At 59.1% G+C, this 18648-nt stretch overlaps 1 protein-coding gene across 1 annotated transcript; it reads right to left on the bottom strand.

Annotated features, from left to right (window-relative positions):
- Positions 1-8138: 8138 nt before the first annotated feature.
- Positions 8139-12044, bottom strand: LOC137310711 (zinc finger protein 628-like). Its single transcript, XM_067978394.1, has 2 exons — positions 11962-12044; positions 8139-11285 (listed from the first exon to the last, which is right to left on the bottom strand). The coding sequence occupies exons 1-2, from the start codon at positions 12023-12025 to the stop codon at positions 8317-8319; spliced, it is 3033 nt and encodes a 1010-aa protein (XP_067834495.1). The 5' UTR covers positions 12026-12044; the 3' UTR covers positions 8139-8316.
- Positions 12045-18648: the final 6604 nt, after the last annotated feature.

The following is an 18648-nucleotide window of genomic DNA, read 5'->3' as shown; positions in this document are numbered from 1 at the left end:
CAGACCCCACAAAATCGATCGAGATAGGGACTGGACCCGGGGATTACAGTACGGTCAGTGAGAGACCTCACAAAATCGATCGAGATAGTGACTGGACCCGGGGATTACAGTACGGTCAGTGAGAGACCTCACAAAATCGATCGAGATCGGTACTGGACCCGGGGATTACAGTACGGTCAGTGAGAGACCCCACAAAATCGATCGAGACAGGGACTGGACCCGGGGATTACAGTACGGTCAGTGACAGACCTCACAAAATCGATCGAGATAGGAACTGGACCCGGGGATTACAGTACGGTCAGTGAGAGACCCCACAAAATCGATCGAGATAGGAACTGGACCCGGGGATTACAGTACGGTCAGTGAGAGACCTCACAAAATCGATCGAGATAGGAACTGGACCCGGGGATTACAGTACGGTCAGTGAGAGACCTCACAAAATCGATCGAGATAGGAACTGGACCCGGGGATTACAGTACGGTCAGTGAGAGACCCCACAAAATCGATCGAGATAGGAACTGGTCCCGGGGATTACAGTACGGTCAGTGACAGACCCCACAAAATCGATCGAGATAGGAACTGGACCCGGGGATTACAGTACGGTCAGTGAGAGACCCCACAAAATCGATCGAGATAGGAACTGGACCCGGGGATTACAGTACGGTCAGTGAGAGACCTCACAAAATCGATCGAGATAGGAACTGGACCCGGGGATTACAGTACGGTCAGTGAGAGACCTCACAAAATCGATCGAGATAGGAACTGGACCCGGGGATTACAGTACGGTCAGTGAGAGACCCCACAAAATCGATGGAGATAGGAACTGTACCCGGGGATTACAGTACGGTCAGTGAGAGACCTCACAAAATCGATCGAGATAGGAACTGGACCCGGGGATTACAGTACGGTCAGTGAGAGACCTCACAAAATCGATCGAGATAGGAACTGGACCCGGGGATTACAGTACGGTCAGTGAGAGACCTCACAAAATCGATCGAGATGGGAACTGGACCCGGGGATTACAGTACGGTCAGTGAGAGACCCCACAAAATCGATCGAGATAGGGACTGGACCAGGGGATTACAGTACGGTCAGTGAGAGACCCCACAAAATCGATCGAGATAGGAACTGGACCCGGGGATTACAGTACGGTCAGTGACAGACCTCACAAAATCGATCGTGATAGGAACTGGACCCGGGGATTACAGTACGGTCAGTGAGAGACCCCACAAAATCGATCGAGATAGGAACTGGACCCGGGGATTACAGTACGGTCAGTGAGAGACCTCACAAAATCGATCGAGATAGGGACTGGACCCGGGGATTACAGTACGGTCAGTGAGAGACCTCACAAAATCGATCGAGATAGGAACTGGACCCGGGGATTACAGTACGGTCAGTGAGAGACCTCACAAAATCGATCGAGATAGGGACTGGACCCGGGGATTACAGTACGGTCAGTGAGAGACCCCACAAAATCGATCGAGATAGGAACTGGACCCGGGGATTACAGTACGGTCAGTGAGAGACCTCACAAAATCGATCGAGATAGGAACTGGACCCGGGGATTACAGTACGGTCAGTGAGAGACCTCACAAAATCGATCGAGATAGGAACTGGGCCCGGGGATTACAGTACGGTCAGTGAGAGACCCCACAAAATCGATCGAGATAGGAACTGGACCCGGGGATTACAGTACGGTCAGTGACAGACCCCACAAATTCGATCGAGATAGGAACTGGACCCGGGGATTACAGTACGGTCAGTGACAGACCTAACAAAATCGATCGAGATAGGAACTGGACCGGGGGATTACAGTACGGTCAGTGAGAGACCCCACAAAATCGATCGAGATAGGAACTGGACCCGGGGATTACAGTACGGTCAGTGAGAGACCTCACAAAATCGATCGAGATAGGAACTGGACCCGGGGATTACAGTACGGTCAGTGACAGACCCCACAAAATCGATCGAGATAGGGACTGGACCCGGGGATTACAGTACGGTCAGTGAGAGACCTCACAAAATCGATCGAGATAGGGACTGGACCCTGGGATTACAGTACGGTCAGTGACAGACCCCACGAAATCGATCGAGATAGGAACTGGACCCGGGGATTACAGTACGGTCAGTGACAGACCCCACAAAATCGATCGAGATAGGAACTGGACCCGGGGATTACAGTACGGTCAGTGAGAGACCCCACAAAATCGATCGAGATAGGAACTGGACCCGGGGATTACAGTACGGTCAGTGAGAGACCCCACAAAATCGATCGAGATAGGAACTGGACCCGGGGATTACAGTACGGTCAGTGAGAGACCTCACAAAATCGATCGAGATAGGAACTGGACCCGGGGATTACAGTACGGTCAGTGAGAGACCCCACAAAATCGATCGAGATAGGAACTGGACCCGGGGATTACAGTACGGTCAGTGACAGACCTCACAAAATCGATCGAGATAGGAACTGGACCCGGGGGTTGCAGTACGGTCAGTGAGAGACCTCACGAAATCGATCGAGATAGGAACTGGACCCGGGGATTACAGTACGGTCAGTGAGAGACCCCACAAAATCGATCGAGATAGGAACTGGACCCGGGGATTACAGTACGGTCAGTGAGAGACCTCACAAAATCGATCGAGATAGGAACTGGACCCGGGGATTACAGTACGGTCAGTGACAGACCCCACAAAATCGATCGAGATAGGAACTGGACCCGGGGATTACAGTACGGTCAGTGACAGACCCCACAAAATCGATCGAGATAGGAACTGGACCCGGGGATTACAGTACGGTCAGTGAGAGACCCCACAAAATCGATCGAGATAGGAACTGGACCCGGGGATTACAGTACGGTCAGTGAGAGACCTCACAAAATCGATCGAGATAGGAACTGGACCCGGGGATTACAGTACGGTCAGTGAGAGACCCCACAAAATCGATCGAGATAGGGACTGGACCCGGGGATTACAGTACGGTCAGTGAGAGACCTCACAAAATCGATCGAGATAGGAACTGGGCCCGGGGATTACAGTACGGTCAGTGAGAGACCTCTCAAAATCGATCGAGATGGGAACTGGACCCGGGGATTACAGTACGGTCAGTGAGAGACCCCACAAAATCGATCGAGATAGGAACTGGACCCGGGGATTACAGTACGGTCAGTGAGAGACCTCACAAAATCGATCGAGATCGGGACTGGACCCGGGGATTACAGTACGGTCAGTGAGAGACCTCACAAAATCGATCGAGATAGGAACTGGACCCGGGGATTACAGTACGGTCAGTGACAGACCCCACAAAATCGATAGAGATAGGGACTGGACCCGGGGATTACAGTACGGTCAGTGAGAGACCCCACAAAATCGATCGAGATAGGAACTGGACCCGGGGATTACAGTACGGTCAGTGAGAGACCCCACAAAATCGATCGAGATAGGAACTGGACCCGGGGATTACAGTCCGGTCAGTGACAGACCCCACAAAATCGATCGAGATAGGAACTGGACCCGGGGATTACAGTCCGGTCAGTGAGAGACCTCACAAAATCGATCGAGATAGGAACTGGACCCGGGGATTACAGTACGGTCAGTGAGAGACCTCACAAAATCGATCGAGATAGGAACTGGACCCAGGGATTACAGTACGGTAAGTGACAGACCCCACAAAATCGATCGAGATAGGAACTGGACCCGGGGATTACAGTACGGTCAGTGAGAGACCTCACAAAATCAATCGAGATAGGGACTGGACCCGGGGATTACAGTACGGTCAGTGACAGACCTCACAAAATCGATCGAGATAGGAACTGGACCCGGGGATTACAGTACGGTCAGTGAGAGACCTCACAAAATCGATCGAGATAGGGACAGGACCCGGGGATTACAGTACGGTCAGTGACAGACCCCACAAAATCGATCGAGATAGGGACTGGACCCGGGGATTACAGTGCGGTCAGTGACAGACCCCACAAAATCGATCGAGATAGGAACTGGACCCAGGGATTACAGTACGGTCAGTGAGAGACCTCACAAAATCGATCGAGATCGGAACTGGACCAGGGGATTACAGTACGGTCAGTGAGAGACCTCACAAAATCGATCGAGATAGGAACTGGACCCGGGGATTACAGTACGGTCAGTGACAGACCTCACAAAATCGATCGAGATAGGGACTGGACCCGGGGATTACAGTACGGTCAGTGACAGACCTCACAAAATCGATCGAGATAGGAACTGGACCCGGGGATTACAGTACGGTCAGTGAGAGACCTCACAAAATCGATCGAGATAGGAACTGGACCCGGGGATTACAGTACGGTCAGTGAGAGACCCCACAAAATCGATCGAGATAGGAACTGGACCCGGGGATTACAGTACGGTCAGTGAGAGACCTCACAAAATCGATCGAGATAGGAACTGGACCCGGGGATTACAGTACGGTCAGTGAGAGACCTCACAAAATCGATCGAGATAGGAACTGGACCCGGGGATTACAGTACGGTCAGTGAGAGACCCCACAAAATCGATCGAGATCGGGACTGGACCCGGGGATTACAGTACGGTCAGTGAGAGACCCCACAAAATCGATCGAGATAGGAACTGGACCCGGGGATTACAGTACGGTCAGTGACAGACCTCACAAAATCGATCGAGATAGGAACCGGACCCGGGGATTACAGTACGGTCAGTGAGAGACCTCACAAAATCGATCGAGATAGGAACTGGACCCGGGGATTACAGTACGGTCAGTGACAGACCCCACAAAATCGATCGAGATCGGAACTGGACCCGGGGATTACAGTACGGTCAGTGAGAGACCTCACAAAATCGATTGATGAACTGCCGACTGACAGACCACTCCCGATGGAGCAGGTCCAGAAGGAAACTCACTCTCTTCAGGTTAAATACTTTAATGGGAAGCCAATAATCACAGACTGAATAGTTTCAAACTACAACCAAAATTCTCATTCTCGGCCTGAGTACAAACAACTGCATTTCTAACAAATTCTCAGGCTGGTCCTCAAGTCTTTCATTGGAATACAATGGTGATGTATATATACATGGTCAGACCCTCGATACACCCATCAAGCACTCCCCGGGCAGGTACAGGGTTAGATACAGAGTAAAGCTCCCTCTACACTGTCCCGTCAAACACTCCCAGGGCAGGTACAGGGTTAGATACAGAGTAAAGCTCCCTCTACACTGTCCCATCAAACACTCCCAGGGCAGGTACAGGGTTAGATACAGAGTAAAGCTCCCTCTACACTGTCCCATCAAACACTCCCAGGGCAGGTACAGGGTTAGATACAGAGTAAAGCTCCCTCTACACTGTCCCATCAAACACTCCCAGGGCAGGTACAGGGTTAGATACAGAGTAAAGCTCCCTCTGCACTGTCCCATCAAACACTCCCAGGGCAGGTACAGGGTTCGATACAGAGTAAAGCTCCCTCTACACTGTCCCATCAAACACTCCCAGGGGCAGGTACAGGGTTAGATACAGAGTAAAGCTCCCTCCACACTGTCCCATCAAACACTCCCAGCGCAGGTACACGGTTAGATACAGAGTAAAGCTCCCTCTGCACTGTCCCATCAAACACTCCCAGGGCAGGTACAGGGTTAGATACAGAGTAAAGCTCCCTCTACAATGTCCCATCAAACACTCCCAGGGCAGGTACAGGGTTAGATACAGAGTAAAGCTCCCTCTACACTGTCCCATCAAACACTCCCAGGGCAGGTCCAGGGTTAGATACAGAGTAAAGCTCCCTCCACACTGTGCCATCAAACACTCCCAGGGCAGGTACAGGGTTAGATACAGAGTAAAGCTCCCTCTGCACTGTCCCATCGAACACTCCCAGGGCAGGTACAGGGTTAGATACAGAGTAAAGCTCCCTCTCCGCTGTCCCATCAAACACTCCCAGGGCAGGTACAGGGTTAGATACAGAGTAAAGCTCCCTCTCCACTGTCCTGTCAAACACTCCCAGGGCAGGTACAGGGTTAGATACAGAGTAAAGCTCCCTCTACACTGTCCCATCAAACACTCCCCGGGCAGGTACAGGGTTAGATACAGAGTAAATCTCCCTCTACACTGTCCCATCAAACACTCCCAGGGGCAGGTACAGGGTTAGATACAGAGTAAAGCTCCCTCTACACTGTCCCATCAAACACTCCCAGGGCAGGTACAGGGTTAGATACAGAGTAAAGCTCCCTCTGCACTGTCCCATCAAACACTCCCAGGGCAGGTACAGGGTTAGATGCAGAGTAAAGCTCCCTCTGCACTGTCTCATCAAACACTCCCAGGGCAGGTACAGGGTTAGATACAGAGTAAAGCTCCCTCTGCACTGTCCCATCAAACACTCCCAGGGCAGGTACAGGGTTAGATACAGAGTAAAGCTCCCTCTACACTGTCCCATCAAACACTCCCAGGGCAGGTGCAGGGTTAGATACAGAGTAAAGCTCCCTCTACACTGTCCCGTCAAACACTCCCAGGGCAGGTACAGGGTTAGATACAGAGTAAAGCTCCCTCAACACTGTCACATCAAACACTCCCAGGGCAGGTACAGGGTTAGATACAGAGTAAAGCTCCCTCTACACTGTCCCATCAAACACTCCCAGGGATGAGAGGACAGAGTCTGACCCACTGCCCCTCCCAGTCCCCCCTCAGAGAGGAGACCCTGATCCCCTCTGACACGGACTAGGTTTGACTCCAGCCCAAATATTGTGTAACGATGGAAAACTTTCAGGTTCTGAGAGTCCGGGTTCAGTCCAGATCTGCTCCTCTTCTCACTGCCTGCAGTGCTTTCCAGGAGGACAAGGGCCAGCACAAAGCAGTGGGCCGATGGGTCTCACTCTCTCCACAATCTGCATTGAGTCATCAGTTTCCAAGGAGCCAGACAGTGCCCCGTGTCTCCCTCAGTCTGCGCCTCAGGGCCCCGTCTCCCTCAGTCTGTGCCCCCCCAGGGCCCCGTCTCTCCCTCAGTCTGTGCCCCCCCAGGGCCCCGTCTCTCCTCATTCTGTGCCCCCCCCAGGGCCCCGTCCCTCCCTCAGTCTGTGCCCGCCCAGGGCCCCGTCTCTCCCTCAGTCTGCGCCCCAGGGCCCCATCTCTCCCTCAGTCTGTGCCCCCCCCCAGGGCCCCATCTCTCCCTCAGTCTGTGCCCCCCCAGGGCCCCGTCTCTCCCTCAGTCTGTGCCCCCCCAGGGCCCCGTCTCTCCCTCAGTCTGCGCCCCAGGGCCCCATCTCTCCCTCAGTCTGTGCCCCCCAGGGCCCCGTCTCTCCCTCAGTCTGCGCCCCAGGGCCCCGTCTCTCCCTCAGTCTGTGCCCCCCCCCAGGGCCCCGTCTCTCCCTCAGTCTGTGCCCCCCCCAGGGCCCCGTCTCTCCCTCAGTCTGTGCCCCAGGGCCCCGTCTCTCCCTCAGTCTGCGCCCCAGGGCCCCGTCTCTCCCTCAGTCTGCGCCCCCCCAGGGCCCCGTCTCTCCCTCAGTCTGTGCTCCAGGGCCCCGTCTCCCTCAGTCTGTGCCCCCCCCCAGGGCCCCGTCTCCCTCAGTCTGTGCCCCCCCCAGGGCCCCGTCTCCCTCAGTCTGTGCCCCCCCCAGGACCCCGTCTCCCTCAGTCTGTGCCCCCCCAGGGCTCCGTCTCCCTCAGTCTGTGCCCCCGTAGGGCTCCGTCTCCCTCAGTCTGTGCCGCAGGGCCCCGTCTCCCTCAGTCTGCGCCCCAGGGCCCCGTCTCCCTCAGTCTGCGCCCCAGGGCCCCGTCTCTCCCTCAGTCTGTGCCCCCCCCCAGGGCCCCGTCTCTCCCTCAGTCTGCGCCCCAGGGGCCCGTCTCCCTCAGTCTGCGCCCCAGGGCCCCGTCTCTCCCTCAGTCTGCGCCCCAGGGCCCCGTCTCTCCCTCAGTCTGTGCCCCAGGGCCCCGTCTCCCTCAGTCTGCGCCCCAGGGCCCCGTCTCTCCCTCAGTCTGTGCCCCCCCCAGGGCCCCGTCTCTCCCTCAGTCTGCGCCCCAGGGCCCCGTCTCCCTCAGTCTGTGCCCCCCCCAGGGCCCCGTCTCCCTCAGTCTGTGCCCCCCCCAGGGCCCCGTCTACCTCAGTCTGTGCCCCCCCCAGGGCCCCGTCTCTCCCTCAGTCTGCGCCCCAGGGCCCCGTGTCTACCTCAGTCTGTGCCCCCCCCAGGGCCCCGTCTCTCCCTCAGTCTGCGCCCCAGGGCCCCGTCTACCTCAGTCTGTGCCCCCCCAGGGCCCCGTGTCTCCCTCAGTCTGCGCCCCAGGGCCCCGTCTCTCCCTCAGTCTGCGTCCCAGGGCCCCGTCTACCTTGGTGGGAGGAGAGCTCAGTTCCCGGTGGTGGGCAGTAGGACGACGGTGATCTCTGGGACTGACTCCTCCAGGTGGAGGGATTGGTGCCCCTGCAGGTCAGCCCACTGGCAGAAGCTGCCCCCGCACACGTCGCAGATGAAGGAGTTGACGGGCTGCGTCGGCGTCTGGCTCTGTGTCTCGGTCTCGGCGTGCGCCCGCGTCTCGGGCCGGCTCTCGGCCTCCGTCCCGGCCCCCGGGTCGCACCTGTGCAGCCTCATGTGCCAGCGCAGGTAGTGCGAGCGGGCGAAGCCCTTCCTGCAGACGGTGCAGGTGAAGAGCTCGGGCGCAGCGCGGCAGCTCCCGCACCCCCCGCAGGCGGAGGGCCTCTCCTCCAGGTGCTGCCGCTGGTGAAGCTGGTAGCTGGGCAGCCCGGCGAAGGTGCGCCCGCAGCGGGGGCACTGTCGGGGCGGCCGGCCGGTGTGGGCGGCCTGGTGACGCGCCAGCAGCGCCGCCACGGTGAAGGCTTTACCGCACAGGTCGCAGGTGAAGAAGCGCTCGCCCGGGTTGGCCTGTCGGGAGGAGGAGGAGGCCGAGGCCGAGCGGGTGAAGCTCATGGTCGGGAAGGCTCGCTGCCCCACGTGGACCCGCTGGTGCTGCTGGAGGGCCTGGGAGCGGCTGAAGGTGTCGCCGCAGACACCACAGGCCAGTCGCTGCTCCCCGGGCAAGGGGCCCACGGTGGAGGAGGGCCCCGCGGCGCAGGAGGAGGAGGAGGGCCCCATGGTGGAGGAGGAGGAGGAGGAGGGCCCCGTGGCGCAGGTGGAGGAGGAGGGCCCCGTGGTGGAGGAGGAGGGCCCCGTGGTGGAGGAGGAGGGCCCCGTGGTGGAGGAGGAGGAGGAGGGGGGTCCAGTGGTGGAGGAGGAGGAGGAGGGCCCAGTGGTGGAGCAGGAGGAGGTCCCAGTGGCGCAGGAGGAGGAGGGCCCAGTGGCGCAGGAGGAGGGTCCAGTGGCGCAGGAGGAGGAGGAGGGTCCAGTGGCGCAGGAGGAGGAGGAGGGTCCAGTGGCGCAGGAGGAGGAGGGCCCAGTGGCGCAGGAGGAGGAGGGCCCAGTGGCGCAGGAGGAGGGTCCAGTGGCGCAGGAGGAGGAGGAGGGTCCAGTGGCGCAGGAGGAGGAGGAGGGTCCAGTGGCGCAGGAGGAGGAGGAGGGTCCAGTGGCGCAGGAGGAGGAGGAGGGTCCAGTGGCGCAGGAGGAGGAGGAGGGTCCAGTGGTGGAGGAGGAGGAGGAGGAGGGCCCAGTGGTGGAGGAGGAGGAGGAGGGTCCAGTGGCGCAGGAGGAGGAGGGCCCAGTGGCGCAGGAGGAGGAGGGCCCAGTGGTGGAGGAGGAGGAGGGCCCAGTGGTGGAGGAGGAGGAGGGCCCAGTGGTGGAGGAGGAGGAGGGCCCAGTGGTGGAGGAGGAGGAGGGCCCAGTGGTGGAGGAGGAGGAGGGCCCAGTGGTGGAGGAGGAGGAGGAGGGCCCAGTGGTGGAGGAGGAGGAGGGCCCAGTGGTGGAGGAGGAGGAGGAGGGTCCAGTGGTGGAGGAGGATGGTCCTATGGTGGAGGAGGAGGGTCCCGTGGTGGTCGAGGAGGAGGAGGGTCCTGTGGTGGAGGACAGCCCATTGATGGAGAAGGGCCCAGGGATTGAGGAGATGGAGGGCTTGGCAGTGGGGGAGTTGGGGGGCCCGGTGGGGGAGGAGGTGGTGGAGGGCCCAGTGATGGAGGAGTTGGAGGGCCCGGTGATGGAAGGCCCGGTGGTGGAGGGCCCAGTGATGGAGGAGATGGAGGGCCCAGTGATGGAGGAGATGGAGGGCCCAGTGATGGAGGAGATGGAGGGCCCAGTGATGGAGGAGATGGAGGGCCCAGTGATGGAGGGACCGGTGGTGGAGGGCCCAGTGATGGAGGAGATGGTGGGCCCAGTGATGGAGGAGATGGAGGGCCCGGTGATGGAGGGCCCGGTGATGGAGGAGATGGAGGGCCCGGTGATGGAGGAGATGGAGGGCCCGGTGATGGAGGAGATGGAGGGCCCGGTGATGGAGGAACCGGTGGTGGAGGAGTTGGAGGGCCCGGTGATGGACGGCCTGGTGATGGAGGGCCCGGTGATGGAGCAGTTGGAGGGCCCGGTGATGGAGGGCCCAGTGATGGAGGAGATGGAGGGCCCAGTGATGGAGGAGATGGAGGGCCCAGTGATGGAGGAACCGGTGGTGGAGGAGTTGGAGGGCCCGGTGATGGAGGGCCTGGTGATGGAGGGCCCGGTGGTGGAGCAGTTGGAGGGCCCGGTGATGGAGCAGTTGGAGGGCCCGGTGATGGAGCAGTTGGAGGGCCCGGTGATGGAGGGCCCGGTGATGGAGCAGTTGGAGGGCCCGGTGATGGAGGAGATGGAGATCCCGGCCTCTCCTGGTAATTTGAGGCCAGCGTGAACGGGCATGTGCCACTGCAGGAAACGCTCCTGGGTAAAGCCTTTGCCGCAGGCCCGGCAGACGAAGGACTCGCGGAGCCCGTGACACCGCTGGTGTTGCACCAGCTGCTCCCGGTGGATGAAACGGCTCCCGCACTGGTCGCACCGGTAGGTCTCCTCGGCAAAGTGAAGCCGCCGGTGCTGCCGATAGTTCGAGGACAGGGCGAAGGTCTTGCCACACAGGCTGCACTCGTGGGCCTCCTCCCCGGTGTGTGCCGCCTGATGGCGGGCCAGCAGCGCCGCCACCGTGAAGCCTTTGCCGCAGACGTCGCAGACGGCCAGCCGCTCGCCGCGGTTACACTGCTCGTGGGAGGAGACGGCGGCCGAGCGGGTGAAACTCATCTCGCCGAACGCCCGTTGGCCGGCGTGGACCCGCAGGTGCTGCTGGAGGGCGTGCGAGCGGCTGAAGTGGTCGCCACACGTGGCACAGGTGAAGGTCCCCGCGGTCCCTGCGGCCGCGGGCGGAGGGGGCATCGTCTGTCCGGCTCCCTCCATCTCCGCGACGGTCCTCGGCACACCTGGAAATGGGAAACAGACCAAGAACTGAGTGTCGGGAACGGGAGGGGGACACGGGGGGAGGGTCACAGACCGGGGGGGAGGGGGGAGACGGTGAGACCGGGGGGGAGGGGGGAGACGGTGAGACCGGGGGGGGAGGGGGAAACGGTGGGACCGGGGGGTAGGGGGAGACGGTGAGACCGGGGGGGAGGGGGAGACGGTGGGACCGGGGGGAGGGGGAGAGGGTGAGACCGGGGGGAGGGGGAGAGGGTGAGACAGGGGGGAGGGGGAGACCGGGGGGGGAGGGGGGGAAGAGAGTGAGACCGGGGGGGGGAGAGAGTGAGACCGGGGGCGGAGGGGGGAGAGGGTGAGACCGGGGGGAGAGGGGGGGGGGGGAGAGGGGGGGGAGAGGGGGGGGGGGGAGGAGGGGGGGGGGGAGAGGGGGGGGGGAGAGGGGGGAGAGTGAGACCGGGGGGAGAGGGGGAGAGTGAGACCAGGGGGGAGGGGGGTCAGGGGTCACTGACTGAGGGTCAAGGGACGCTGACCCCTGACCCTTGGGCCCAAAAGTCCCCAAAATGGCGGGCCCGCACTTCCGGGCTGCTGATGGGCCGCCGGATGTCCGGGTCCGCGGATTGAACCCTCCGCCCGCGGGTGGGGCTGGTTCACCCTCCCTGGTTCCCCCCCGGGCCCGGTTCCTACCTCCCGCCGCTCCACCGCTACCCGACCCCTCGGCTCGGCTCGGCCTCGACTGGGCCCGGAGCATGCGCACACTGACCGGACACAGCCCCGCCCCCCGAACACCGTCACCGTCCCCGCCCTCCGAACACCGTCACCATCACCGGCCCCGCCCCCCGGACACCGTCACCGGCCCCGCCCCCCGAACACCGTCACCATCACCGGCCCCGCCCTCCGAACACCGTCACCATCACCGGCCCCGCCCCACGGACACCGTCACCGGCCCCGCCCCCCGAACACCGTCACCGGCCCCGCCCCCCGAACACCGTCACCATCACCGGCCCCGCCCTCCGAACACCGTCACCATCACCGGCCCCGCCCCCCGGACACCGTCACCGGCCCCGCCCCCCGAACACCGTCACCATCACCGGCCCCGCCCTCCGAACACCGTCACCATCACCGGCCCCGCCCCACGGACACCGTCACCGGCCCCGCCCCCCGAACACCGTCACCGGCCCCGCCCCCCGAACACCGTCACCATCACCGGCCCCGCCCTCCGAACACCGTCACCATCACCGGCCCCGCCCCCCGGACACCGTCACCGGCCCCGCCCCCCGAACACCGTCACCGGCCCCGCCCCCCGAACACCGTCACCATCACCGGCCCCGCCCCCCGAACACCGTCACCATCACCGGCCCCGCCCTCCGAACACCGTCACCATCACCGGCCCCGCCCCCCGAACACCGTCACCATCACCGTCCCCGCCCTCCGAACACCGTCACCGTCACCGGCCCCGCCCCCCGAACACCGTCACCATCACCGTCCCCGCCCCCCGAACACCGTCACCATCACCGGCCCCGCCCTCCGAACACCGTCACCATCACCGGCCCCGCCCTCCGAACACCGTCACCGGCCCCGCCCCCCGAACACCGTCACCGGCCCCGCCCCCCGAACACCGTCACCATCACCGTCCCCGCCCCCCGAACACCGTCACCATCACCGGCCCCGCCCTCCGAACACCGTCACCATCACCGGCCCCGCCCCCCGAACACCGTCACCGGCCCCGCCCCCCGGACACCGTCACCATCACCAGCCCCGCCCCCCGAACACCGTCACCATCACCGGCCCCGCCCCCGAAAACCGTCACCGGCCCCGCCCTCCGGACACCGTCACCGGCCCCGCCCCCCGGACACCGTCACCGGCCCCGCCCCCGAACACTGTCTCCAGATGTGAGCGCACTGTGAGTCTCCAGATGTGAACCGCACTGTGAGTCTCCAGATGTGAGCGCACTGTGAGTCTCCAGATGTGAACCGCACTGTGAGTCTCCAGATGTGAGGGCACTGTGAGTCTCCAGATGTGAACCGCGCTGTGAGTCTCCAGATGTGAGCGCACTGTGAGTCTCCAGATGTGAACCGCACTGTGAGTCTCCAGATGTGAGCGCACTGTGAGTCTCCAGATGTGAACCGCACTGTGAGTCTCCAGATGTGAGCGCACTGTGAGTCTCCAGATGTGAACCGCACTGTGAGTCTCCAGATATGAACCGCACTGTGAGTCTCCAGATGTGAACCGCACTGTGAGTCTCCAGATATGAACCGCACTGTGAGTCTCCAGATGTGAGCGCACTGTGAGTCTCCAGATGTGTACCGCACTGTTAGTCTCCAGATATGAACCGCACTGTGAGTCTCCAGATGTGTACTGCACTGTGAGTCTCCAGATGTGAACCGCACTGTGAGTCTCCAGATGTGAGCGCACTGTGAGTCTCCAGATGTGAACCGCACTGTGAGTCTCCAGATGTGAACCGCACTGTGAGTCTCCAGATGTGAAACGCACTGTGAGTCTCCAGATGTGAGCGCACTGTGAGTCTCCAGATGTGTACCGCACTGTGAGTCTCCAGATGTGAGCGCACTGTGAGTATCCAGATGCGAACCGCGCTGTGAGTCTCCAGATATGAACCGCACTGTGAGTCTCCAGATGTGAGCGCACTGTGAGTCTCCAGATGTGAACCGCACTGTGAGTCTCCAGATATGAACCGCACTGTGAGTCTCCAGATGTGAGCGCACTGTGAGTCTCCAGATGTGAACCGCACTGTGAGTCTCCAGATGTGAGCGCACTGTGAGTCTCCAGATGTGTACCGCACTGTTAGTCTCCAGATATGAACCGCACTGTGAGTCTCCAGATGTGTACTGCACTGTGAGTCTCCAGATGTGAGCGCACTGTGAGTCTCCAGATGTGAACCGCACTGTGAGTCTCCAGATGTGAGCGCACTGTGAGTCTCCAGATGTGAACCGCACTGTGAGTCTCCAGATGTGAACCGCACTGTGAGTCTCCAGATGTGAGCGCGCTGTGAGTCTCCAGATGTGTACCGCACTGTGAGTCTCCAGATGTGAGCGCACTGTGAGTATCCAGATGTGAACCGCACTGTGAGTCTCCAGATGTGAGCGCACTGTGAATCTCCAGATGTGTACCGCACTGTGAGTCTCCAGATATGAACCGCACTGTGAGTCTCCAGATGTGAACCGCACTGTGAGTCTGCAGATGTGAACCGCACTGTTAGTCTCCAGATGTGAACCGCACTGTTAGTCTCCAGATGTGAACCGCACTGTTAGTCTCCAGATATGAACCGCACTGTGAGTCTCCAGATGTGAACCGCACTGTGAGTCTGCAGATGTGAACCGCAATGTTAGTCTCCAGATGTGAACCGCACGGTGAGTCTCCAGATATGAACCGCACTGTGAGTCTCCAGATGTGAACCACTCTGTGAATCTCCAGATGTGAACCGCACTGTGAATCTCCAGATGTGAACCGCGCTGTGAGTCTCCAGATGAGAACCGCACTGTGAGTCTCCAGATGTGAACCGCACTGTTAGTCTCCAGATGTGAACCGCGCTGTGAGTCTCCAGATATGAACCGCACTGTGAGTCTCCAGATGTGAGCCGCATTGTGAGTCTCCAGATGTGTGCCGCACTGTGAGTCTCCAGATGTGTACCGCACTGTGAGTCTCCAGATATGAACCGCACTGTGATTCTCCAGATATGAACCGCACTGTGAGTCTGCAGATGTGAACCGCACTGTGAGTCTCCAGATGTGAACAGTGCTGTGAGTCTCCAGATGAGAACTGCACGGTGAGTCTCCAGATGTGAACCGCGCTGAGTCTCCAGATGTGAACCGCACTGTGAATCTCCAGATGTGAACCGCGCTTTGAGTCTCCAAAAGTGAACCGCTCTGTGAGTCTCCAGATGTGAACCTCGCGGTGAGTCTCCAGAAGTGAACCGCGCTGTGTCTCCAGATGTGAGGCGCACTGTGAGTCTCCAGATATGAACCGCACTGTGAGTCTCCAGATATGAACCGCACTGTGAGTCTCCAGATGTGAACCGCACTGTGAGTCTCCAGATGTGAAACGCACTGTGAGTCTCCAGATGTGAGCGCACTGTGAGTCTCCAGATGTGTACCGCACTGTGAGTCTCCAGATGTGAGCGCACTGTGAGTATCCAGATGTGAACCGCGCTGTGAGTCTCCAGATATGAACCGCACTGTGAGTCTCCAGATGTGAGCGCACTGTGAGTCTCCAGATGTGAACCGCACTGTGAGTCTCCAGATGTGAGCGCACTGTGAGTCTCCAGATGTGAACCGCACTGTGAGTCTCCAGATGTGAGCGCACTGTGAGTCTCCAGATGTGAACCGCACTGTGAGTCTCCAGATGTGAGCGCACTGTGAGTCTCCAGATGTGTACCGCACTGTTAGTCTCCTGATATGAACCGCACTGTGAGTCTCCAGATGTGTACTGCACTGTGAGTTTCCAGATGTGAGCGCACTGTGAGTCTCCAGATGTGAACCGCACTGTGAGTCTCCAGATGTGAGCGCACTGTGAGTCTCCAGATGTGAACCGCACTGTGAGTCTCCAGATGTGAACCGCACTGTGAGTCTCCAGATGTGAAACGCACTGTGAGTCTCCAGATGTGAGCGCACTGTGAGTCTCCAGATGTGTACCGCACTCTGAGTCTCCAGATGTGAGCGCACTGTGAGTATCCAGATGTGAACCGCGCTGTGAGTCTCCAGATATGAACCGCACTGTGAGTCTCCAGATGTGAGCGCACTGTGAGTCTCCAGATGTGAACCGCACTGTGAGTCTCCAGATATGAACCGCACTGTGAGTCTCCAGATGTGAGCGCACTGTGAGTCTCCAGATGTGAACCGCACTGTGAGTCTCCAGATGTGAGCGCACTGTGAGTCTCCAGATGTGTACCGCACTGTTAGTCTCCAGATATGAACCGCACTGTGAGTCTCCAGATGTGTACTGCACTGTGAGTCTCCAGATGTGAGCGCACTGTGAGTCTCCAGATGTGAACCGCACTGTGAGTCTCCAGATGTGAGCGCACTGTGAGTCTCCAGATGTGAACCGCACTGTGAGTCTCCAGATGTGAACCGCACTGTGAGTCTCCAGATGTGAACCGCACTGTGAGTCTCCAGATGTGAACGCACTGTGAGTCTCCAGATGTGTACCGCACTGTGAGTCTCCAGATGTGAGCGCACTGTGAGTATCCAGATGTGAACCGCACTGTGAGTCTCCAGATGTGAGCGCACTGTGAATCTCCAGATGTGTACCGCACTGTGAGTCTCCAGATATGAACCGCACTGTGAGTCTCCAGATGTGAACCGCACTGTGAGTCTGCAGATGTGAACCGCACTGTGAGTCTGCAGATGTGAACCGCACTGTTAGTCTCCAGATGTGAACCGCACTGTTAGTCTCCAGATATGAACCGCACTGTGAGTCTCCAGATGTGCACCGCACTGTGAGTCTGCAGATGTGAACCGCACTGTTAGTCTCCAGATGTGAACCGCACGGTGAGTCTCCAGATATGAACCGCACTGTGAGTCTCCAGATGTGAACCACTCTGTGAATCTCCAGATGTGAACCGCACTGTGAATCTCCAGATGTGAACCGCGCTGTGAGTCTCCAGATGAGAACCGCACTGTGAGTCTCCAGATGTGAACAGTGCTGTGAGTCTCCAGATGAGAACTGCACGGTGAGTCTCCAGATGTGAACCGCGCTGTGAGTCTCAAGATGTGAACCGCACTGTGAGTCTCCAGATGTGAGCCGCACTGTGAGTCTCGAGATATGAACCGCATTGTGTATCTCCAGATGTGAACCTCGCGGTGAGTCTACAGATGTGAACCGCGCTGTGCGTCTCCAGATGTGAACCGCTCTGTGAGTCTCCAGATGTGAACCTCGCGGTGAGTCTCCAGAAGTGAATCGCGCTGTGAATCTCCAGATGAGAACCGCACTGTGAGTCTCCAGATGTTAACCGCACTGTGAGTCTCCAGATGTGAACCGCACGGTGAGTCTCCAGATGTGAACCGCGCAGTGAGTCTCCAGATGCGAACCGCGCTGTGAATCTCCAGAAGAGAACCTCGCGGTGAGTCTCCAGATGTGAACCGCGCTGTGTATGTCCAGATGTGAACCGCACTGAGTCTCAAGATGTGAACCGCACTGTGAGTCTCAAGATGTGAACCGCACTGTGAGTCTCCAGATGTGAGCCGCACTGTGAGTCTCCAGATATGAACCGCACTCTGTATCTCCAGATGTGAACCTCGCGGTGAGTCTCCAGCTGTGAACCGCGCTGTGAGTCTCCAGCTGTGAACCGCGCTGTGAGTCTCCAGATGTGATCCGCAATGTGTGTCTCCAGATGAGAACCGCACTGTGAGTCTCCAGATGTGAACAGTGCTGTGAGTCTCCAGATGAGAACTGCACGGTGAGTCTCCAGATGTGAACCGCGCTGTGAGTCTCCAGATGTGAACCGCGATGTGAATCTCCAGATGTGAACCGCGCTGTGAGTCTCCAGATGAGAACCGCACTGTGAGTCTCTAGATGTGAACCGCACTGTGAGTCTCCAGATGTGTACCGCACTGAGTCTCCAGATGTGAGCCGCACTGTGATTCTCCACATATGAACCGCACTGTGAGTCTCCAGATGTGAACCGCACTGTGAGTCGCCAGATGTGAACCGCACTGTTAGTCTCCAGATATGAACCGCACTCTGAGTCACCAGATATGAACCGCACTGTTAGTCTCCAGATGTGAACCGCACTGTGATTCTCCAGATATGAACCGCACTGTGAGTCTCCAGATGTGAGCCGCATTGTGAGTCTCCAGATGTGTACCGCACTGTGAGTCTCCAGATGTGTACCGCACTGTGAGTCTCCAGATATGAACCGCACTGTGATTCTCCAGATATGAACCGCACTGTGAGTCTGCAGATGTGAACCGCACTGTGAGTCTCCAGATGTGAACAGTGCTGTGAGTCTCCAGATGAGAACTGCACGGTGAGTCTCCAGATGTGAACCGCGCTGTGAGTCTCAAGATGTGAACCGCACTGTGAGTCTCCAGATGTGAGCCGCACTGTGAGTCTCGAGATATGAACCGCATTGTGTATCTCCAGATGTGAACCTCGCGGTGAGTCTACAGATGTGAACCGCGCTGTGCGTCTCCAGATGTGAACCGCTCTGTGAGTCTCCAGATGTGAACCTCGCGGTGAGTCTCCAGAAGTGAATCGCGCTGTGAATCTCCAGATGAGAACCGCACTGTGAGTCTCCAGATGTTAACCGCACTGTGAGTCTCCAGATGTGAACCGCACGGTGAGTCTCCAGATGTGAACCGCGCAGTGAGTCTCCAGATGCGAACCGCGCTGTGAATCTCCAGAAGAGAACCTCGCGGT

The sequence above is a fragment of the Heptranchias perlo genome, unplaced genomic scaffold (genome assembly GCF_035084215.1).
Source record: "Heptranchias perlo isolate sHepPer1 unplaced genomic scaffold, sHepPer1.hap1 HAP1_SCAFFOLD_272, whole genome shotgun sequence".
In the NCBI taxonomy this organism is placed as follows: domain Eukaryota; kingdom Metazoa; phylum Chordata; class Chondrichthyes; order Hexanchiformes; family Hexanchidae; genus Heptranchias; species Heptranchias perlo.
This window is presented reverse-complemented; position numbering and strand designations above follow the sequence as displayed.

What these genes read in the sequence shown, in the direction of transcription:
- LOC137310711 (XM_067978394.1), bottom strand. Translation starts at nt 12,025, where the DNA reads ATGCTCCGGGCCCAGTCGAGGCCGAGCCGAGCCGAGGGGTCGGGTAGC. An exon ending in TAGCGGTGGAGCGGCGGGAG is followed by an intron (nt 11,286 to 11,961) that starts GTAGGAACCGGG and finishes TCCCATTTCCAG; the next exon opens with GTGTGCCGAGGACCGTCGCG.